This window comes from Carassius auratus, chromosome 11 (assembly GCF_003368295.1).
Source record: "Carassius auratus strain Wakin chromosome 11, ASM336829v1, whole genome shotgun sequence".
NCBI lineage: Eukaryota > Metazoa > Chordata > Actinopteri > Cypriniformes > Cyprinidae > Carassius > Carassius auratus.
Window position 1 is genome coordinate 11,809,342 of NC_039253.1, and position 24,604 is coordinate 11,833,945.

The 24,604-nt window shown below is 37.0% G+C and overlaps 1 protein-coding gene across 3 annotated transcripts in view; it reads left to right on the forward strand.

Moving 5' to 3' along the window:
- The window catches only part of tafa1b (TAFA chemokine like family member 1b), a 129,807-nt gene extending 105,584 nt beyond the window's left edge, over positions 1-24,223 (forward strand). Inside the window, exons 3-6 of one of the 3 annotated variants that reach the window (XR_003293252.1) lie at positions 374-514; positions 15,458-15,582; positions 17,025-17,111; positions 22,234-24,223. Coding sequence is in view for 1 of the 3 variants with exons in the window: in XM_026275394.1 (XP_026131179.1) it covers positions 374-514; positions 15,458-15,582; positions 22,234-22,251 (284 nt within the window). In the remaining 2 variants the exon portion in view is untranslated. Of the gene's footprint in view, positions 1-373; positions 515-15,457; positions 17,112-18,169; positions 18,713-22,233 lie in introns of those variants that run through there. The other 2 variants (XR_003293251.1, XM_026275394.1) reach the window with 2 other exon arrangements.
- The last annotated feature ends 381 nt before the right edge of the window (positions 24,224-24,604 follow it).

A 24,604-nucleotide genomic window follows, 5' to 3' on the forward strand; every position in this document is an offset into this window, starting at 1 on the left:
AAATTGTACCTTTGTCTTGAAATCTATGTGACATTGTATTTGTGTAAAATCCTTTTTTACTTATACACCATTTACATGAAAATATAGAACATCTGCATTCTCAAACAAGTATGACTGTAATTTGAGTATTTGCTGCTCTTCAGTTTTTTTGTGAGACAGTTTTTGGGTGAGGATGACGGTTCAAATCAAACCTTCCTTACTGACTGCATTCATGTTTCATGTCTTCCACTGCCTCACTTGTCACTGATGTGCTTGTACCTCAGGTGTGCATTGCTGAAATGGGTATTTCATCAAATATGTGCATCTTTAATGTTTGTCCAAGGGAAAGTATGTCATATGTGCCACTGATGTACATGTGTTTTTGTATCCACAGAGGGAGGGACATGTGAGGTCATTGCAGCACACCGATGTTGCAACAAGAACCGCATTGAGGAGCGTTCCCAGACTGTCAAGTGCTCTTGTTTACCGGGAAAAGTGGCCGGAACAACACGGAACAAACCCTCTTGTGTAGACGGTAGGAATCCAGATCTGAATTCACAGCATCATCACTGAATTCACAGCATCATCACAGTCAAAAAAATATCACCTTACCTAAAATGTAGCACCAGTTAAGTGCAAAACCAGTTTGGATGCCTTTTCATGATAGGATGCAAGACATTTTTAGGGAAATGTTATGAAAAAATGAAAAAGCTTTCTCCAATGAAGATAACTGATGTTATCTCAAATTATCTTACATTGAAATGAATAGCATCTCAAAACAGGCTATAAAAGACAAAAACTATGACAAAAATGAACACTGATGCAAACGGCATGAATCACAAATTTATTGTTGTTCCTTTTTCTTTTTGAAGCTGCAGCAGGTGGAAAAAAGTGCTTTTACAATTCCTTTGTGAGCGTAGGAATATGCAAAAACGAATGCTCATTATAAGTTTAGACAAGCATAATTTGGAATAACAGATTTTCAAAGCTTTCTTCAGATGACATTTCGCTTCAGCTGTCACCTTGATGGCATTTTAGAGGATTTATTCAAATTTGATGCAAATGCCAAGGGGCCCACATGACCTCTCCACTAAATCAAGATAACCCTGTGCTAACACATAAATAAATATTTTGAAGAAATATATGTACATATACTTTTTTTTTTCGTGTGTCACGATTAGAGCTCAACCTAATCTTTAAGTCTGAGGCTTAAGATGTAAAAAAAATATATGTATGAATGTATGTATGTTGTATTAACATGTATCACTTACTCTACTATATGTGTGTGTCTGTGTGTGTGTGTGTGTGTCACTGATTTATCTTTTTAAAGCCTTTTTTTATCATGTAGAATTATTTATAGAAGTCAGAAGTCATGGCCTAGTGGTTAGAGAGTTTGACTCCTAACCCTAGGGTTGTGGGTTCGAGTCTCGGGCTGGCATAACCACAACTGAGGTGCCCTTGAGCAAGGCACCGAACCCCCAACTGCTCCCCGGGGCACCGAAGCACCGTTCCGGGTGTGTGTTCATGGTTTGTGTGTGTTCTCTGCTGTGTGGTGCACTTTGGATGGGTTAAATGCAGAGCACTAATTCTGAGTATGGGTCACCATACTTGGCTAAATGTCATGTCACTTTCACTATAGTGATGATCCAATCATGATTTTTAAACATTTATTCAGGGCCTAAATTTCATTTTTGAAAAATTAATTCCTCTTTCAGGTGACTCTTGTGAGAGGAGTTTTTTTAATTAGAGGGGTGGAGGGGTTTTTTTTTGGGGGGGGGGGGCATTTTTCACAAATGTATATTTATCTCATCTTAATTTTTGATCATGCACTACATTTTTGTTTTGACGATTGTGCAATTGTTGCACAATATCTTACACAGCACAAGGCTCATTTCATGAGCTCTATTTTTTTCGCAGTCCAATAATACAATCTTTCATAGATTTCAATCTTTTCACTATTATTACCTTGTTTATCTAAAAGTGCTCTTTTTCCTTTAAACCTATCCAAATAGCCATAGCTTATGTGTTGAACTTCAAATAAAAAGCCTTAGAAAGAGTATGCAAAAAAAAAAAAAAAAAAACACTACATATGACACTACATTTTCCATTAAAGCATCAAAAAAAAAAAAAAACGTAACATTAAACTGCTTCTTAACAGACGTGCATGTTTGGCTAGAATTGCCCTGAACTCATATACATCATCTTGGAATGGAGGGGCTGCGCGGAAAGTTACAAAAATGCCACGCAAAATGAGTTCGAGCACACTCAAAGCGAACTTTTCGGAAAAAATATGTGCCGTATATGCACTGCAAACAGATTAATTTGAACCAGGTGTGTGCGCTGCAAATGTGCATGAGTGCACGGTCTCAAGGAGAGTGTGCGAGTGCTGAATGGTTTAAACACTGGCAAGAATTAAAACCAAATGTGACATATTAATTGTACCTCACCTTCAGCATTATAATTGTTTCACCTGTGCCGGACAGACGCATCATTAGCCTTTATCAAACTTTAGAGATCGCCTGTCAAACATCCCAAAGCGATTATCGGCTGATAGTGATTGGTAGCACCCCTAACACCAGAGGTGTTCAACTGGGATCAGGACATGGCTTTCTGCAGACCAGTCAAGCTCTTCCACACTGACTGAATCACTCGTTTCTTTTTAACCTTGCCTTATACACAGAGCAATTGTCATATGCTTAAACATTAAGATTTGTGCTCATGGAAATTACTAGAGTAGTCAAACAGGTTCATTAGAAGGGGTTGTTGTAATACTTTTACGACAGTAAATTAGTATTTTACTTGAGTTCCCTTCCACCAAAAGAATACAAAAGTGTTTGAAAGGTCACTTTTATATGCTACATCACTTTCTCCATTCCTCAGAAGTTTTTTTTTTTTTTGTAAGCTTCAGATTCCACTCGTTTGTCTTTTGAATACTTTCAATATGGTGATTTCACCGCCCTGTTCCACAACAGATCGTACTGAATGCCAAACTCTAGGTGGTACGATGCACTAGAGCTTTAGCCGTGCATCTCTTCGCAGCATACTGATGTGATCTGTGAAATAGCATAAAGAAAGATTCACACTTCATGCCTCCGTGCGCATGTCCTGCAGGGAGGGCCGGGTCCCGCACATCTGCTAGTGTATCGATCAAGCCAGACAGCTTGTTATGTGGGCAGGTGAGATAAAGAATGGACTTGACAGACCACTGGGCAGTGATGTGCGAGGGGTTGAGTATCTGGATGCAGTCGCCATCTACATATGGTCCTCATACATATGAGTCACCATATTATAAATATGCATCCTTTGTGTGTGTGATAAGAGTAGGATTTGGATTACCACATGTTTAAGGTGAGATTTAGACTATGGTTGTCATGATGGTATGGTACAGGGTGCTCATAAGTCAGGTCAATACACCAATCAAACACTGCATCCAAATGTGAGTACTTCCTACTATATAGCAGGTTTAAATAACAGTATGTGTAATATGTATTGTGGACATACAGTGTACAGTGGACAAAAAGTTCCCAGATGAGCTAATGATTCCTCTGAGGTTCTAAAGTACACTTTATTATCCTAATAGGAAGTGAAGCATTGTACAGTAGGTCACATGACACGGCCAACTTGGCTCATGTTACATGTGTATGGTGTAGATATTATGGGAAATTATGTCTTTATTAACTAATAGATAACAAAAACCAAAATATGTATATAATTGCTTACTATTAAAAGTCCTAATGGAGACCGAATTTTGAGGGAGGACTGGATTGGATTGAATTCAGACTACACAGATGCATACAATAAAAAACAGTCACAAAGTACCTCAGTACAGTAGGATACTACAAGCAGAGAAAATAATCTTACATTTTCATTTTATTTTTAACCTATAAAGGAATAGCAAAACATGGTTTTCCAGAAATGAGCTGTTTCCAAGCAATACTTGTTTTCCAGTGTTTGATGCCACATTGATGCTAAACTCATTTGCATTATGTTGTCTGAACACAGACCTGTGTATCACGTCTGGTCTTTTGTGTAAACCAACACAATGTTATTATACATCAGAGTAATACACATAAACAGCTGCAGGAGTGTTTGAGTGAGCGTATATGCTGATTAATGAAGACTTGTTCTGTTTCTTCTCCATGAAATCGAGACAGTCGAGTGGTTATAGAGTTGTGGAGGAAGTTCCCGCTTCCCTCATGTGTGCTCTGGCCTGGATATACACTCATCTTCTGCTTGATAATAATACTGTCTTTATGAGTAACGACTTTGTCGGCTGAGCCTGACGGAGACCTGAGGGAGGACCTGGGGGGACAGACTCAAACACACAGCTGCTGTCACACACGAGCGCGCTTATGCACATAGTCACACCCCACACACATTTAAAGCACACACGCTGTTTGTCACCACCTTTCTCTCTCTATTACACACACACACACACACTCACACAATTTTTGTCGCCCTACTAAAATCTGTCAGCGAGTGTGCATGGGGTTCACATCCTTCACACGTGCCAAAGAGAGAGTGGCTAAATTTGGAGAGCCGTCGCCCTCCTGTCATCTGACTTTTTAGAAGTCGTTTAGGCAGAGTTATTAGTGGAATAGCAAAACACACATTCTCCTTCTCTTATCACCTGAAGGGTAAACAAACAAAAAAAATATTAAATTCTATGTACCGAAAAACATAATATGTTTAATAGATCTAATACAAACAGGCAGGGAAGCTGCAAATGAACTCATTTTGTTTCATGTAATTTTTGCTATTTAATCCTAAAACATCCTAATATGGTTTGCTGTACTTAACTGCTCTGTTTCCTGGTAGAGTTTCCTGGTTTGGAGGTGTTTGGGGCTTTTTTTAATTATAAAATCTTATAAGCATTTGTTTGGATGTTGGAGTTGTGTTCTGAAAAACTTTTTTAAAAATATCTCATTCAAACAGACAGGGACGCCACAAATTACTGTTCATTTGCTAGTAATATTAGTTATATTTGTGTTAAATTTCTGTAACTAAGTAATGAAAAAATATCTTCAACCAACCAAAGCTGGTTTTAAGTGGTCTCTTTGGCACTTTTCACCACCATCTAAATCCAGCAAACCAATTTAAATTGGATAAAGTAATTTTGTTGATAGATGTGTTAAAATGTTATTTTATTAGAAGTGCACTCATGTAAAAAGGTCGTTCTCATGGGAAGAAGCTTCCCATGTCCTTGAAAAAAAAAAAAATAATAATAAATTTTTTTTTTTTAAATTATATATATATATATATATATATATATATATATATATATATATATATATATAGTTTAAGTTACAGAGATTTAATGAAAAGCAGTTCATGAAACTAAATGAGCAAATTTTTGTCTCTCTCCATATGTTTTGATTGCTTACCCTTCGGATGGAAAAAGGAGGTAATTTCCTAATATATATATATATATATGTGTGTGTGTGTGTATATGTGTATATATATATATATATATATATATATATATATATATATATATATATATATATTAGGAAATTACCTCCTTTTTCCATCCGAAGGGTAAGCAATCAAAACATATGGAGAGAGACAAAAATTTGCTCATTTAGTTTCATGAACTGCTTTTCATTAAATCTCTGTAACTTAAACTCCTTAAACAGACCTAAGATGGTTCTTTCCCCATGCTAAACACAAGCTTGTCTAGGGTGGGAGTCCATCAAACCATTTTAGAATGGTTAAACAGTTTTTATTTCAACAGGACTTTTTCTGTTTACATGTCAAATAAGAAATAAAATCTCACTACAATAATCATGCCCATGTTTCTGTGCCCTAGTCTAGCTAATACATGTTTTAGAGTAAGGGGAAAATAATTCCATATCATTTACACAATATAATAATGCAACTTTATAATCAAAGCTCTTTTTGTTGATTTGTTTTTTGGCCACTGCATTGAAAATCCACTTAGTTCAAAATTCTCACAGGAACAGTGCTTCTTTTATTAAAAAATTACCAACTTTTTCCACCTGAAGGGTAAACAAACCTAAAATATTGAGTTCTCTGTGCTGAAATAGTTGATGATATCTAAGCTTAATATATTTAATTTGAACAGGCAGTGAAGGCACAGATTAGCTAATTTTGTGTTAGATTGGAGAATGATTGTTTTGGGAGATATGAAGCTGTGTGCATAGAGACAGTGGCACAGATAGTGGGAGTACGCTGTCAGATTATCCCAGCATGGGAATTGATTATTAGCTTTGACAAGGAGAATACGTCCCAGTTATGTCAGGCCCAACAAGACTCTTAGTAAAGAACATTCCTTTTAACATGTCAAATGCTGGGTTTATTCACCACATACACACATATGGGGCTGTTCACAAACACAGGGATTAAATAACCCATCTTTAGACCCAATTTTACAGGGTCATAAGCACAAAAAACACAATCTCAGATATGTTTCATCTTTCGCTAATGTTAATATTGTCTGAAAGTCCGCTGCCGTTTCCACTTTTACATTCGTTCGTTTTTGTTTTTTTTCAAGCTGTTTTCCATCCTCTTTCCTCGTCTCTCTGTGTTGTACAGACATTCACACACACACTCTTTCCGTAAACATCACTGATGTAGAATGAGCCCTTCTGTTTTGCTGGGGGCCTTTAATGCAGAGCATGACAGGTTGTCATGGTGCATTTGATAAAAGCCCTGCAGAACACACACGAACTAGATACACTTCAAGTGAGCAAAATGACTTCATAAACATAGCTGATCAATACCCACTAAAATGCATGAGATTACGTATGTATGTATGCTCCTCCAGACATGTGCAATAAGATTGCAAGACTTCTTACACGAGCCCAATCAGAAGCAGTGATGTGTGCCACTATGAAAACCAGCAAGGGCATTGCAGGATGCAAGCTTTTTAATTACCATTATGTGTAACTTCATAATTAGAACCACTCTCATAATGTTTCCACATTTGCATATACTGTCTGTTTGTTTAATCGCAATTAAACTTTGCCCCAGTTCTGAAGATTAATTGCATATTTATGGTGTCATTCGCTTCTCACCTTAATAATGATGTTTTAATACAGCGCTTAGTGCTCATATGAGACAGAGGCAGTATTGTGACTGCTAGGCGTCCGATGGAAGTCTGAAATAATGAACATCAGTGGCACCCTGCAAGCACGGAGCTGTCAGAATCCATGAGCACACATTTCTCTGAGCACCTGGGCAGAAGAACTCTGAAACAGCTCTACCTGTGAGTCAGGTGCCCGCAGAGAGGACGGGTCACGATTAGAGCAGCTCTGCACCAATAAACAAAGCCTTTCATTTTTCCACTTGCTTGCTCTTTCTAGATCTCTCTCTCTCTCTCTCTCTCTCGCTCTCGCTCTCGCTCTCGCTCTGTCTTTATGTCTCTAATACAAACACTTTTCTGACTCTGAGAATGTATTTTTATTTTTTTAAAGGCTAGGAATACTAATGTAATTAGTGACTTTATTCCACTTAATTGTGACCATAGATCACAGTTGTAGAATTTTAGCCTTCTACAACGTTTTCAAAATTGTGAGTTTATATTGTACAAATGAATAGGTCTTGGACAATTACAGTAGCCACTTCATGTATCACAGTTGTAACTGTATTGTATATCATACAGTTGTGATTTTTTTTCACAACGGCAGCTGATGAATTTGACCTTATTTGTCTCATAAACGCAACTATTTCTCACAGTTGCGAAAATAAATAATTATAATTTACCTTGTAACTGCAACATAATTTTTCATGATTGTGATATTATATTTCACAATTGCAGCTTTATATATTACATTTGGGAATTTATGTCAAATATGCAACAACAATTGCCACTTTACTGTATTTAAATTTTTTTATTTTGTAAAATTTAAGATTTTCTCATGAATGCAACCATTTAATATTTGCTATTAAATGGCTATTACTATTACTATTAACGTTGCAACTTCTTTACTCTTGCAACTTTATGTCTCATAACTCCAATTTTTCCATCTTGTAATTGCAACCTCAGTTGAGACAAAATTGTTTCTTCATTTCACACAGTGTGATTTTTGGACTCTCTTAAATGAGAATGTCCTTTCCCTAATACCACTTGCAGCTGACTAGCAATTAACAAATCCATGGCTGTAACTAAAACCTTCCGGCTATTGAGGGATGAGCCTTCAATATGGCCTTGTCCAAACTTCCTATGCCAGTATGAAGCAGACAAATACAGGAAAGAAAGTATCAAAAAAAGTCGGTAGCACTTTATTTTACAGTCATGTTCCCCATGTACATACTATGTACATATTATAGTAATTACAATAACTATGTCATAACTAGGTACTAACCTGAGCCTACCCTTAAACCTAACCCTACCCAGTGTAGTTACCTTGTATTACCAGAACTTTCTTAGATAAATACACTGTAAGTTCACTATAAGTACATGTAAGCACACGTACTGTAAAATAAAGTGCAACCAAAAAGTCTAATTCATGTGTTGAGAATCTTCTGAGCCTATATATAATCAGGCATTATTTTGCGCATTTATTGAAAGTTTTGAAGAAGAACACACACATACTGTATGGTGAAGCTCACTTTGAAGAAAGGCTGAGGACTCTGAGGTCTCTTCATTAAGAGTGGAGAGCTTTGACAGGGTCATGATGGAGAGGCCTTACGCTGCTCTTTGAATGTCTAATCAAGCCACACTTCTTCCTCTATGTAAAACACTAATGGCGACTAATGGCACTCCATCCCTTCCAAGGTCGGCCTTCTCTGACCCTCAGAAGGAGACCTGGTCTGGGCTCCCCGTTAATTACACCCCAGGTTCATTAGAGCCGTTCGACTCGCCCTCTCACCTTATCCAGCTTTATTGCGACCGTTTCCTGCGCCTACTCAAAAAAGAAAACAGTCATTCTATCCTCACTAAGAGCCCAGCAAAGGCCTTATTTAATCAATCAGGTCATTAACAGACCGTTTCTCTGGGCAGAAAAAGAAAGAAAGAGTGGCTGAAGTGGATTTAAAGAGTGAGTTCATTCTTCACTTTGATGACGTTGAGGACAGCAGGAGGCGGGACCAGAGGGGGCTGGCCATTATCTGCACTGATGTATTGATCCGGACCCCTGCGCTGTGAATTAACACCTGCAAGAAAAGCACGAGAACTTAAAGTGTAATTGCTTAGTGCTCCTAATCTCCTCTGGAAGTGATCGATTGAGTGACGTCGAGAAAACGGTGTGGTGCTGAATCCATCCTGGAGTCCCTGGTGTTTTCTTATAAAAATTCAAAGCTACATGGGTGTGCCAAAATGAGACTCTTTTAGGTGCTGTAATTGCCATTATTATTTGGGTGTAATACTTCACAGTTGGGTATATTTTACACTTATAATTAATTCAATTTAAAATAATACAATAAAATATTAAAACTAATACAATTGTATCTTTATAATTAATTTTTAAAGCAATTACGATGTTTAAATTAATGCAAAATATTTGCACATTTAAGTAATGTAGTTTATACAGAAGACTTTAGTAAACTGTATAATGAGTGTGTTATCTTTATCTCTTTAAGTTTTATTAATACGCACAAACTATATACATTTATTGTGTAAAATATATGTCAGTAGACAAACTAATATGAAGGAATTTTTTTTTTTGCTAAATTATTAATATTATGTATTTATTAAAACTTGCTCGAACACCATGTGAGAAAACTTTTTGCCAATTTCTTTTCACATTTTTAGTGAAACCATGCAACAAAACCATAAAATTGAATACACAAACAGTGACATGAATGTGAATGTATTATTTATTTGTTTTAGTTTTTTTATTATTAGCTTTATTAATATTAAAAAAACGTTATAAATGTATTTAACATGAGAATTATGTAACATTTAAGAAAGATATATATATTCTTCAGTGAAACCATTTAACTATGCCATGTGTTGAATCTCTTCTTATGGTTTCTCAAGGTGCTTCCTTTCACAGATGATTGATGGATACTCTGTCACTCTCAGTTTTGCTTTTGAAAGATCATTTGTGTGTGTGTGTGTGTGTGTCACTTGATATCAATGATAGACAACATAGTGTGATGTTAATGAAAGACCCTTTGACAGCTTGATTTATTTAATCTCGAGCAACAAACGACATTATCTGTTACCTGACAGTGCTGCCCGCCTGCGTGCTGCTCGAGGTCACAGATCTACAAGCACGTCACAAGGTCCACACCTGCTCCCAATCATCCAGTACTTACAGTATGATGATCAAGGACCTTCAGCAAACGCAACCACAAGCCATTACGACACAAACCGGAAAAACTGACATTTAAATCAGCCTACCTCTACCTACACTTCTGCTCAGAAGCGACTCTAAGAAGACAGATGACCAGGAAAGTGAGACCTGGGCCCCATGGGTCCTGCTCTGCTCCAGTAATCCACTTTCTCTTGCCCTCTCTTGGGAGCAAACACCGTCCAGCTGAAGCTACCATGGCAAAAAAAGTTGCTGTAGTTGTGACTTTCCGATGGCCAGTTGACCCAGAAGAGGGCGAGATGCCGGAAAGAACCATATAAGGATCAAGGCCCGGTTGAGAAAGGGCTGTCTTCAGACTGAGAAGGTCACCTGAACGGGGTCTGGCATGAATCCAGACAGATAAAAGTCTGAGAGCAAAAGTACTGACCCTGGTGTCCTCTCTCGTGAGCTCTCTTGCCAAGTTTGGGATGGAAAGGGAGAGTGCAGGCCATCTGTCAGACGGGTCAAACGCTGGTGCGGTAGACATCAGACCATTTGTCTCACTTTGGCTCTGCTGTATCCACACATTTAAGGACTGGCAGTAAGTGCTGGAAGTGTCTTCTAGAGTATTACAGAATAGTAGAAAACCTGTTATGTTGCTCATGTTTTGTGTAAACCTGTTTAATCATGAACACTTAGTATAAGTATACATTAGAAAAGGTAGGTGTATAAATAAAATCATGTAGAATTGTATAATTAGCCTTCATTTGGGTGAAAAAAAACAAAGCAGAGAGTGTGTGATGTTTTTATGAAACGGTTTAATGAAATAAAGTTTCATGAATACGGAGTAAATTCTATTTTAGACAGATGTGTCTAGTTAATTTTAGATATTTTTGCTCTACCATCAAAAATAGTTACAAAGACAGAAAAAGTAACTGCCCAAGCAACAACTGAATATACTTGGTTCGTGGATGAATCAGTGAATCTGATGAGTGAATGATTCAGTGACTCGTTCATAAAATCATACACATGATAAGTGGCCCAAGGTTATGATGATTCCTGCGATTTCCATTAATATCACTTATGTTTTACTACCAAATGAATAGAATACCTTTTTCTTGCTGCATACATTCGCTTTTATTGGGACAGACCGTGGACTTGTTTTGTCAGTTAAATAAATCTTTTTTTTTTTTTTAGGAATCGGTGCGTGATTCCAAGAATCAGCTGAATGGATGATTCAGTGACTCGCTTGTAAAGTCATTAGTTGCCTCCTACTAGCTAATGGATGTAAACTGCAGAAAGAGTCGCAGTGTTACTGTTAATCAGCTCTTTTGGAACATGCTCAGCCCTTCAAATCCAAGGACCAGAACTTACTGATGTTTCTTCAAATGTATGTATCTTCCAAATAGCCATGTTATACAGGTGTTGTCCTGAAAATTCTGCTCAGACAGAGCCTGAGTGCCCTGAATACAAATCTCTTTTTCTTTTTTCTTTTTTCAGAAAAAGTCTCACATTTCACAGGCCAGAGTTTGAATCTGGGTTTCGGTGATTCCATCATTGCTCTCTTCTTTGGAATTGATTTCTTTGTCTCTTTTTTGCTTTTTGCCTTTTGCAGGTATTACTTCACTATTTTTCAAATGGCTTCAACATTTAGAGTATCTGAATATCAATCTTTGACTGCCTGGTAATAAAAAAATAGGCTTTTTGGTTCCTCTCAATGTATGAGCTCAGGAACATTAAATATGAGAACAAGCACCCTGTGGCAAAACACCTGTGCAATATCTGCTCTCCAAAAAAAAAAAATTGCAGCATTTCGTGTAAAGTGTGTCATTCTGCACTTCAGATCTATTTTACACAGTATCGCTAAGTTCGACCACTCGGGTGTTGAAACATGACGGACAAGACGGACTATGATAACAAAACTAATATCTCATCTCTTCCGTGGATGAGTAACTTCAGGAATTCGTCCTGAACAACAACAAAATCCTATCTTTAACCTAGGAATAACATGTATACACCCCTGCTGACCGCTAATTGCTCTGTGATTAAGATGGTACACAGTAAAACTGAGCTGTACAGAAAAGCGGCAGGAAAAGGAGTAGGAAGAGTCTGTGGTCATCACTCTCCATTCCGTTCAGACCGGAGGGAGTTTAGTGTTTAATGAACCCTGGGCTAGTGTGTGCACCACACATGAGAGTGAAGAATTATGGGACAGATAGCACAGTCAGAGTTTGCATATCTGTTGAATCTACAGAAGGTGGCATGGTCAAATCGCAATCTGTATCTATTTATCTTTAGATTAATAATTATGTGAACTGCTCTGTCATTTTCAGTAGTTTTGACCCAGAAACACATTAACATGTTAGCGGTACTGATTGATTCAAACATAATTGAGACAAAATATAACAGATCAGTAATAATGTAAGATGTAACTCTGATTTTTATTCATGTTTATTATAGTAAAGAGAAAAAATAATAATTGGTTCACTTGTGCACCACACTGCTGACATTCAAGGATTGCTTTTTTTTCTCCACAAACAACATATAATGGAGATTATATTTATATTTTAACAAATTGCTGGATCTCGGATGTAACCCGGGCTTTCTCACTTGCACACCTATACTGAAAGTGCAAGCTGTGATTCAGGCTTTCACAGAAAAGTGAGAAAAGTAGAATAAGGGTTTCAAAAAGACTGAAACCCAGCTGTTAAAATCTGAAGGATGTAAAGCAGAGAGCTTAGAGTCTGTTTGTGAGGAGAAAGGAGTCAGGTTCTGCTGGGATTTAGCTCAGTAGTGAGCGATTATTGAGCTAAGACTTTATATTGATTAATTTTTACCTTTTAACCTTGGTGACAGACAGCAAAGATAGTGTACAGAATAATGAAATCTAAGTTGGACTTTTAACCTTCAAATCCCAAACAATTTACCTCAGAAAATCCTCTTCACTGCAGCAGAACAAGAAGTAATAAAAAAAATAGGTTTGTTGGTCGACAGACCTAAAGAAATGATACATCTGTCATCATTTACACATCATTTTGTTCCAAACCTGTGTGACTTACTTTATTCTGTTAAATTAAAAGAAAGATATTTTGGGATGTGTGTCGGTACAATAAAAGTAAATAGTAACTACCGTTTTTCAAAATGTGCTATTTTGTGTGTAGAAGGAAGTAAGTCATATAAGTTTAGAACAGCAAGACAAATTTCAATTTGAAAAGGGTTTTTTTTTCTTTTTTTATATATATATGTAAGGAAAGGAACATTTCAGGTTTGTTCTAAATTTTACCTTATGATCATAAAATAAAAATGAAGTAGGTAACATGAACAATGTGAGCTGAAATATACACTATTATTTGACGTGGATTGATTTAAATGTTTTTGTTTTTTTTATCAGTAGCTACAAGAGCACACTAGCAGCTAGAGAATTGTTGATGTCTGAAGGAATTAAATGTTTAAACTACATATTTGAAGTGACGTGACATACAGCCAAGTATGGTGACCCATACTCAATATCTGAGCTCTGCATTTAACCCATCCAAAGTGCACTCACACACACAGCAGTGAACACACACCATGAACACACACCCGGAGCAGTGTTTGTATGACCAGAGCAGCAAAATTTTTTTTCCAAATTTTGATTTAAAAAAACACCTTTCATGTCTTAAAACTGTGTTTTAGTTAAAAAAAAATATGTCCATTGAAATGATTTCCCAGTATGCTGTTAGTGTATCGGTTTGAAATAGAAGCTACACTAAAACTACGGAAAACATTTCTAGAGCTCGTTTCGTCGAGGGAAAACACATTGACTCGAGGCAGCCTCCATTTCTGTCATCACCACGTGTCTTCCTCTCTTCCTCCTCCCTCGGTTGTGTGTAGCAGTGAATTCTCCCTGACACATACACACACAAATACATACTCAAAACCCATGCTGATTACAAGTGGGATTTTTTTTTCATTTGCTTTTAGCCTGAGAGAAACTATTCAGCAAATGTTATTCAGTGAATATTTATGTCAGAATATACTGAATGCCTTTTTAATTCAGTGTAATATCAAGGTAAAATATGTGGCTTTTCACTTTTCACTTTAACCTGAGTTATCACTTTACCAATTGTAAACTAAAGAGTGCTTGCCTTATTAAATATTCAGGCTCTTTGTTCAGTCACAGAAACTTTCACATGCTTCATCAGGTAAAGCAAAACATGGCATAGTGGATTTACATGGTGACATTTCCACAGACGGACAATCAAATAAAACCGGTCACATACTCGTTGCTAGTTCAGTCAATGTGATTGACCTCATAAATATGCAAATAAGAATTGATGAAGAATGAATGTCTAGAATTTATTTATTAATAGCATGAGACAAGATAACCCATGATTAGGATGGTTAGAATAGTCCTGGTTAACGGTTTAAAGTCTAAAAAGCCAAGAATTGTCACATTGTTAAAGATTTATTTAATAAATCAGATATAGGGTGCAACACTAAAGGTGCACCAGGTTGAAAGACAAGATTTGAATTTATTCTCCTCTAGATCATTTGATGGCACAAAACTATCACAACACTTTCCTCAAACTGAACCTTTAAGTGGATTTTGTTAATTTGTATTCAAAATGTAAAATTTTACATTTCTAATGATTTAAAATATATACACACACACACACACACACATATTTGCATTACGGTACTGTGAAATCATAAATTATTTTGGGATCTCTTTTCAATCTTTTCCAAATATTTGTCTTTTAAATATTTAGTTTTTTGTATTTTTTTTAATTAACATTTTAATGACAGTTTATTTATTAAACAAAAAGTATTCAGTCAAAATAAACTAAGACTAAACTAAAAAAGTAAAGACTTTGCTGAAGTGATTGTTTTGAACAAGATATTAATATAGGTATTATGCAAATTATGCAAACATTTATAAGATTTTTAAACAAAACAAATCACTTGTAGTATTTTCCCAAAAAGGACATTGCACATTACTGTTTAGGGGTGCATGATAAATATCGGCCGATATTTATTGCGCATCTCGTCAGTAAAGCCGGTTCTCTAATCAGCTGTAAATTCCATTACGTGCGTGATTTCACATAGAGCAGCTATAACTATACAGAGCCGTTGTTAACTGACGAGCTGTGCAAATCAGTGCATTAATTATCGGCCAATATTTTTCATGCACTCCTATTACTGTTCAATAAAAAAAAAAAAACGCTGTAAACTACTTTTAATTTGTCCACGTTTGAAACTTGTTGAAATTTCTCTTGTGTGTGCGTGTGTGTCTCCAGCCTCCATCGTGATTGGGAAGTGGTGGTGTGAGATGGAGCCGTGTCTGGAGGGAGAGGAGTGTAAGACACTACCAGACAACTCCGGCTGGATGTGTTCCTCTGGGAACAAGATCAAGACCACAAGGGTGAGGGCTCGGAACATGCTCAACATCACTTCACACACATAACCAACACACACATGCAACTTTTCTTTTCTTTTTTTTCTGAAAAAAAAGATTCAGTTAAAGATTGTCTTATAAGACCAAGGGACACATGTAACTCTGCACCTCACTAACCTGTTAATTCCTCATGATACCATGTGGCAGTAGCGCGTGTTCAGACAACACATCTTCTTCATTTAGTCCTAATGCAGCATTATAAAGATGCTGTGCTGAGTTCAACTTAAGAAATAGGAAACTAAATAAGTTCAGGACGTCAAGACACAAGTCAGACAAAAATAAACTAAACATCAACTCTGACAGGAAGTAGGCATGACACAATATTAAAACTTGATGAGCAGATCAGTATTCCCATACGCTGATTCAGTAGAGAGGTGACAGACAGCGGATCTGTGAGAGTCATGTGACAGTGGACACAAGTAGATAGTGTTACAGGGGGTTTGCTTCCTCCTTGGCATCTGCTCGGGTTTAAACTATCCCAAGCCCTGCTTATCCGAAGGTGGCTGGATGATTTTCCAGATTTCCCAGGTAAGATCATGCATACAAACCTAATGAACCAGAGAAAGCATCTCTTGAATCATTAGTGTTAAAGTATCTTTAAACAGAATGAATAAAATAATGTGCCCACTTGTGTCAAGCAAGGAAAGTTTACACGGAAATTAAAATTATTTACTCACACTCGTGTTGTTTCAGTGCTCTTCCCTCACAACAATGGCAAGACTAGAAACTTTCAAGCTCCAAAAAAGTCAAAAGAAAAACGTCACACAAGTGTTATTATCTGCCAGAGGAAATGGTAATCAGACCTTATTTACTGATTATTCATAATTCAAAACTCAATATTCACTGATAATCCTGCCCTAAAGCTAACGTCTAGACCAAGTTTGCATTCATTTTCGTACAAATTCAGAAATGATATGCCATGTTTGATTGCTACACACAAAAGAATCAGCGGCGAAGCTTCTAATGCACCTTTTTGGAATTTGGATTTGGGATGATGAAAGCTTTGGTAAAGATGACTAATCTGAGTTAATGTTTTCTAAACGTTCAGTCTTTACCTCAAAAAAGCTTAAGAATTATATGGTATATAGCATACAAATCATGTTGACTACAGCTTTTTGGTTATTATTTGGAGCTTGACAGCTCATTGTGTGGCAATAGTTGCATAGCAGTCCTTCAAAGATTTCTGCTGTTTGGTTTGGGATGACATGAAAGTGAGTAAATATAACAGAATTGGCATTTTAAGGTGAATTCTTTCTTTATCTCTAATTGACAATGAATAGAGAAGAACTGTAAAGAAACAACCAAATTTATTATTCTTTACAAATGTAGAGCACAGGTACATGGGAAAGAAAACCCCGCTCTTGATATTAAACTTCCTTTTTTCCCCTCCCTCATATCTTTCTTCCCAGAACACCCAGCCATATTCAACTTTTTAGTTCTGAGGGCCACCGAAGCTGGCTCGCCAGAAGCTCAGTGGCGTCCTTCTCCTCATCAAGGTTGGCATTTCCATTTTTTTAAACATCTTGAGCCATATGATTAGGCTTGCACATTTTAATCACTGCTCATCAAGATCATTACAGTCCCAAACATAATTATTGCTGAGTCAGTGTTTGTGTTTGTGAGTGTGTTTATATGCTGCAGATGATTAAAAAGCCACAAATATATTCCTCCTCCAGTGTCTATTCTCCAGTCAGCGTAATTTATAAGTGTGTGCACACACCAACATAATGAAAAATGTGAACGCGGCAGTCGGCCCAGTAATTACCGAATAGAAACCGATGAAGTAACAGATGCACAAGCAAACCGTCTCTGTACCAAAATATACTGTGCCATTGTACAAATGCAGCATAATTGCATGCATGCAAACACGCTGTTACACGCACCTAGGGACAGGCTCAAATTAATGAGCGTGCAAACACACACACGGCGAAAAGGGCTCAAGCATGACCATGTAGTCAGTAATAGGTACATAATGCTGAAATCAGTATTTTGCCTCGTCGTTTTATTCTGTTGTCTGCCGTTTTGTAAGCTCCAAGGCATGGTGGGGATTTGAATACCATGTTTGTTTGTGGGTTCCCCAGCGTTATCCCATTTTCTTTGAGGTGTGCAGGGTGTATTTGTGCGTGTGTGTCTAGGTGTGCACTTCCTGTAACCTCCTAGCCTGGAGTGTATGATCTGCTTCACTGGAGAGTTGGTTATCTGTTTGAATCCAGCGCTGGCTTTTTATAAACACCTTTGACCATCTTGCTGGCTCGGTCACCTTCCTCCCCCATCTCGACCCAACACTCCCTCCCGGTCCTTCCAAGGCAATCTAGCGATGTTTGTCTATGATCAGAACAAACAAAAAGAAAGCTAAATGCTAAAACCATCACTTGCAGTATTATTTTTTTTTTTTGCTCTGAAAACTTCTCACGCTTACACACACAAGCTTGTTTACTCACAAACGCTGGTGTGGCGTGCATTCTCGTTTTTACAAATTGGCATGTGAGTAAGAAAAAAGCCAATCACGTGTGCCTGACACCCTTTTTTCTCTTTTTTTCTTTATGTCTTACAGAGAGGGACCCCTCCTTGACTGTAGCTCCAGACAAGGCAGGCCTCTTTTGAGGAAGGCACACAGTGAAAGAGGCTGAGAGATACCCTCACCCTCGCCGTGCATATACCTACTCATACCTGTTCCTAATGGCTGTATCATTTCTTTCCTTAAAATGCAACCAAAATCAATGCATAAACACGAAGACAAGGTTTACATCCTCCCCCAGTTCATGTACCTTCATCTGCCTCATTTGAGAGGAGAGTTGGACTCAACCTGTAGCTATTGTACAACTGAGAGCCATTTTCTCCAGGCTGGAGAAATCACCTCAGGATGTCCCTTATCCACTGTCAGAGGCCAGAACAAAGCATCCCAATCTCATTAGTATTTATAGGAATCCATACATACATTTGGATAGATGATGAAGTCTACAATATGGACATATTGACAGCATCTTAAATGTATTCAGTTATGGAGAGATTTAGAAACAAATATATGATTCCTTTATATTTATATTATATACATCTGTATAGTTAAATTTTACAAATATAGACATTTTGAGCCCATAACCCCCCAAAAAACTGTAAATAAAATAAAATAAGAATAAGCAGATAAATGTACAATGACAATAATTTTTATAAAATTTTACCATATAAACTTAATATTATACCTATATATATATTATTTATTTTTTTTTTCGGCATGCTGCACGCAAAGCTATCAGCACCGACTTATCAGTGTTGGATGTAACTAGTTACTATGTAATTAGTTACAGTACTTTAATTATTTTTCTCTTATTTTTTTCTGTAATTACAGTTACTTATGTAATTGAACTTAACACTGTGTATTGACTGTAGAACACTTACAATACAATAGCCCATATATTTAACATCAAAATTTTAAGTCCCCAGATGTACCCATCTCATTTTAAATACTTTGGTGAGTTAAGAAGAATATTGGTAACACTTTAGTGTCCAATTCTCACTAATAACTACTTGGTTATTAGCATGAATATTAGTGGGGTATTGGCTGTTTATTGTTACTTATAAAGCTATTAATGTCTTATTCTGCAAGACCTTATTCTAAATCCTAATCCTACCCAATTCTTAACTTAATTGTCAACAACTACTTTATTAAGTATTAATAAGCAGTAATTAGGAGTATATTGAGGCAAAAGTATAGTTAGTTAATAGTGAAAATTGGACCCTAATCTAAAGTGTGACAAGAATAGTGTATGTAGTTATCGATTACTTATTTGAAAGAATTAATCAACTGTTTCATGCCTATCCTTGTATCATTCATTAACTTCGATATAGGATTTAGAAAGTAAGATATTCTAAAGTCCTTTTTCATGAAGAAGTTGGATAGAAGACATTGAAGACCAAACATTGTATTGCTTAGAAGTGTCAATGATACAAAGTCACAGAAATATATCATGTTTTATGGTGACTTGAAACGTAACGTAAGAATAGAATGGATTGCATTATTACCAGGTTGACATAAATGCTTTAAATACAGTAAATGGGAAGCCATTATATTTTATATATCTACATATTTCATAAATGTCTTCAGTTATATACAATAGTCCACCTATTTGTTCCAATTAACTCAATGTTTCATTACGTTCAGAAACATTTATATGTCTCTAAGGTTGTTTTATGTTAAATCTAAACATTTTAGATGTTGTCAATATGTTAATATTGTAAATATATGTGTGTGAATAGTCAATTCCAACCAATTTGTCCACTGAACCAGGTTTTTTTTTTTTTTTTTATGCATGTTCCACAAATACTTTTACATGGAAACAGTATGTTTATTTCTGAGAAATTGTAATGGCTTGCTGTTTCCTCTCTGTTTCCTCATTTGTCTTTGAAACACACATTCTTAACAGGAGGCTTTTTACTAGATTTAAAGAATCCCATCTGTGTGGATTTTCAGAGCAAAAGTAATCTGCCAAGTGATGGTTTAAGATTACATCACATGATGATTAAGTCAGTTTGTCCCAAGAGTCCTGTTGAACCCAGAGCTTTGACTGTATCTGTATCTATTTCAGCTGTCAATGTCACATTAAATTAATTCTAACACATTCATGCTGTCTGGAGTCTTTCTGTATGCTATACTCATGTAAAAGTCACATTCAACAGCTGCATAACCTAAACCAGATTACATTTTTAGCTCATGGAGCATGCACAACAAAACTGATATATCATTTAAGAATTAAAATGGAAATAGTACAACAAATGTCTTTGGGATGTGCTTTTACCCTGGATCTAGCCAATCAATGGAAGCTGTAGCAGACAGTAGAGGACAACTGAGCAGAGATGGAGGAAATATGGCATCATTTGCATAGATTCCAATATAACTAACCACACTGGGAGACACAGAGCTATGCATGCTAGCAGACAGCCAAAGACAAATTGCATCAGGGTCACAATACTGCGTCTTGCATTGTATGTGGGGGTTGGAAGTTGCACAGCATGCAAAAGCTTTTATTTGGAGAGGAAAGACAAGGAACATTCAGCCTACGACAAAGAGCTGTCAGCTAACGTTTGCATGCACTGTATTTAAAACAAGCATTTAAGTCCAGCAAATCGGCTTATTGTACACAAAGAGATTTTTGCATCCTTTGTCAAAGCAGCAGCTGTATTCCCTGTCTCATGTTAGCATTGGTGCAGTGCCACAGGAGTGCAAGATATTACTGATGTTAGCCAGGGTGCTGTGTTTGGTTGTCATTGGCTGGCTAACCTCTTTTGATTGGCGTGAACTGGTCCCTTTCCAGAGGGGATCTGTTATGATGGACAGCTCCTCCTCTGCCGTGCCTTGCGCAGGATGATGGGAGCACACGGAGCGTAACTCTGCCGCATGATAGCTGTCTGTCTGTTGGGTTATAGGGTGCCCCAAGGGGTGCTTCTAATTTCTGTCCCCAGTCACTCTCTCAGCCTCTGTCTATGTCTCTCTCTCAATCTGTAGCTCACACCTGGCTGCCTGCCTTCACATCTAGACAGAGAAATGTCAGCATATGCTTTATGTGCTGAGGGCGAAGCCACAAGCTTGAGCATTTAATTAGCTTCATTGCACTACTGACATCATGACTTTATGATAAAAACACCACCGAGCTCTGAGTGGAATGGATTGATTGATGAATGCATGAATTATCTATCTATCTATCTATCTATCTATCTATCTATCTATCTATCTATCTATCTATCTAGCTATCTATTTATCTATTTATCTATCTATCTATCTATCTATCTATCTTACTGTCTGTCTGTCTGTCTGTTATATATCTATCTATCTGTAATCTTATCTGTCGGTCAGTCTGTCTGTCCATCTGTCAGTCTGTCTATCTATCCATCCTTCTATTTGTCTGTCATTCTCTACCTAACTTCTCATTTATCTCTCAGATAGATAGATAGACAGACAGACAGACAGACAGAAAGACACTCAGCAGTGGTGTCATAATGTAAGTGGCGTGTTTGAGATTGATATTAAACATTGATTGTGTGAGGACTGCGACGTGTTCATTCAGCGACAAGGTTTTTGGAAGCCCATCAAAAGACGATTTGCGCTGACATTAGATTGGCTTATCGTTAGTGACTGTGGCTGTTATCGTGCATTTCCTCCAGTCTGAGGAGGGAGAAGACAAATCATTAATAACGGTCTGAGTGAAGCACAATGTAGCATTGAGAGCAAGACACGCTCACCAGACAGACTAAATAGGGGTCCCTGAAGTCACAAAGAGAGAGAAATCGAGGGATGGAGAATCGGAGAGGAAGAAAAGAATCTTATTTCCCTCTTGGCAATGCTACTGAGCTCTTTTCACTGTGCAGTGTAAACAGGAAACATACAGAGACGTGAGATGGCAGATGGGCAACTGAAAACATTACGCGCTCTGTGCCAATCGCTCCATTAACAGTATAGACATGTTACAGTAGACAAATTACAATCATCTACACACAAACAATAGTTTCACAGTTCAAAGGAGCTTTCTTAGCTGGTTTGAAAATCTGGGATTCGTTCTTCACAAGCATTTCACCTTTGTTCTAAGCATGCGTGTGTGTTTTCTCTCCCTTTTTGTCTGTTTTTAGATTCATCCCCGGACCTAACAAAGAGCTCCTTCACAGGCAGTGAATGTGGATTCTTACTGTCAGAACGGACGAAACCATTCATTCCTAGAGGTGTTTGACTGGATTACCTGTGAATGGACAATAAAGAAGGACATTCTTGGGGATAAAGACCAGATTTGCTCATTCGGTGCCAAGGAATATGACAAATAGAAATGAAGCAGGCTAATCATGTTTTTGATCAATAAGCCCAACACTGCAGACTCAACCTTGTCCAATTCTCTCGATTTTCTGCGTTTCTCCTCAACACCTTCCTCTGCTTCTAAACTCGTTCAGCTTAGGGGAGCCGTTTACTGGATTTCAAATTATATTTGATATATTTGAAAACTTTATGTCCCTAGGTAAACTGGACAATCCTGATATAAGCTGTGAATGGCTGTATGAAGGATCATGACGGATAAGCACTGGTCTGTGAAAATGAGGTGGAAATCAATAGGAGATTTTTTTTTTTTCATCCTGCTACCAGTTTGTTGTTCTGTGTCCACTCTGGGTTTGGTAAAAGACTAGGAGCTCATGAGGCCCTGCTATTTCCCTCCACTTCTGAGTTTACCGCTCACCGCTAGTGTCCACGTGCTGTCCAATTGGGGGTCCCCCAAGTCAAAGGTCACCTCACCTTCTACACCTACTTGGACCAGATATCTTTTTATTTGTCGGCATGCTCAGTGTATTTTGTGGGAGCTTTGTATTGAAAGTAACTGTATATATTTCTGTATATATACATATAGATACATATTAAAATACATCATATGGCGATCTATCATGCCCTAAAACTGTTCAGTGGTTTTGAATTAAGACTGTATTCATGATTTTGTTTCCTTGAACTACTGGATTAATCCCTAATTTAAGGCTCTGTGAAAATACATATTCTCTTGATGTAACGGAAATCTAGCATTTTTTGAGAATCTGTGAAAAAACAAAAAAACAACACTGAGGAAAATTCACTAAACAGTTGCAACACAATATTTCAACGCAAACATCTTTAGCACTAAAATAGCCCTGAGCTGTAAGTCATTCATTTTCAGCCCAAACAAACAAGTTTCCAGACAAATTAGACTTATAATAAATTGAGGCTTATTCACAAAACTGCTACTACCGCTGGCGGAAATCAGATGGAAAATTACTTTATGTACATTTTCTACAGATCATAACAACAGTTATTCAACAAGTAATGAGCAAATAATGGAGAAGAGCATGTGTGGAGTGGTCGACCACACTTGGTGCTTTACGGTCCCATTAAAATAGTGTATAAACTGTGTCCTCCACAACCATAATGCACAGAAGCAACCAGCTAATTTGGGAATTGTGACATGCAGATTTTCAGGTGCTTTTGTTCTATTATCTATTGTTGCATAATTCTGAATCTGGCAGTTTAACACAACATACAATGGAATGAATTGCCTCTGTCGGCAGGCGCAACTTATTCTTAGTGAATTTCCCAAAGATATCTGTATATTGGCCCAATAAAAGAGGCCTCAGTCACCTACTGGAACTCATTTTAACATTCATATATGCAGGTCTAACTCCAGTTCAATCCATGATCCAGTTTGTTCTATGCTGTTCTGAGAATAGAGGCTTCATTGTGCTTGTGTAGGCTTCATAAGTACAAGACATTGGAAAACATTCATTTTGTTAAAGGTGATAACCATGATAACCAAACACTGAATCTGTGTCACTGGACAGAAACCTGAATCAGTTTGGAAAAATGAAGCCCTAATTTGGCAGAGTCCGTGCAGTAGGAAAGCATTTGTTGTTTTTTTACCATCTGAACAATGACCATACCGTCACATGAATCGTGCAGGAGATGGCCATTCAGAATGCTTTTAGTTTTCTGTGTAATCCAGTTTCTTTGGTTGGCAAAAAAGTGGGCTTCATTTCTCTTTACTGAAATTAGTAGACATGCAACTACAGTAGCTTTGGTAGATAAACATTCAGCCTTATCAGAAGCAAATCAATATTAAAATGGTTTCCTATAAACTGTGTCTACCTTTATGTCTCTATCAGTAATGCTGTTCTCTGTTGATTAGCATATATATATATATATATATATATATATATATATATAAAAAAATTTTTTTTTTAAACAGACTAGATGTCCCAGTAAACAATTACATTTTTAGTTTCTCACACTGATAATCTCTTAGTGAAAGATTAGAAGTGAAAAACAATGTTGAGTCACTTAGATACAGTTTTTCAATTACTTGCCTATTTTGGTCCACTAAAATATATGTATAGAGCCGAAAATAATTCCAAAAATGAAGAACAGTAGTATCCTTCCTGAATGAATCAGTGTTTTTGAATGCATCGCTTGAGTGAATCATTAAATGAAAGAATGAAA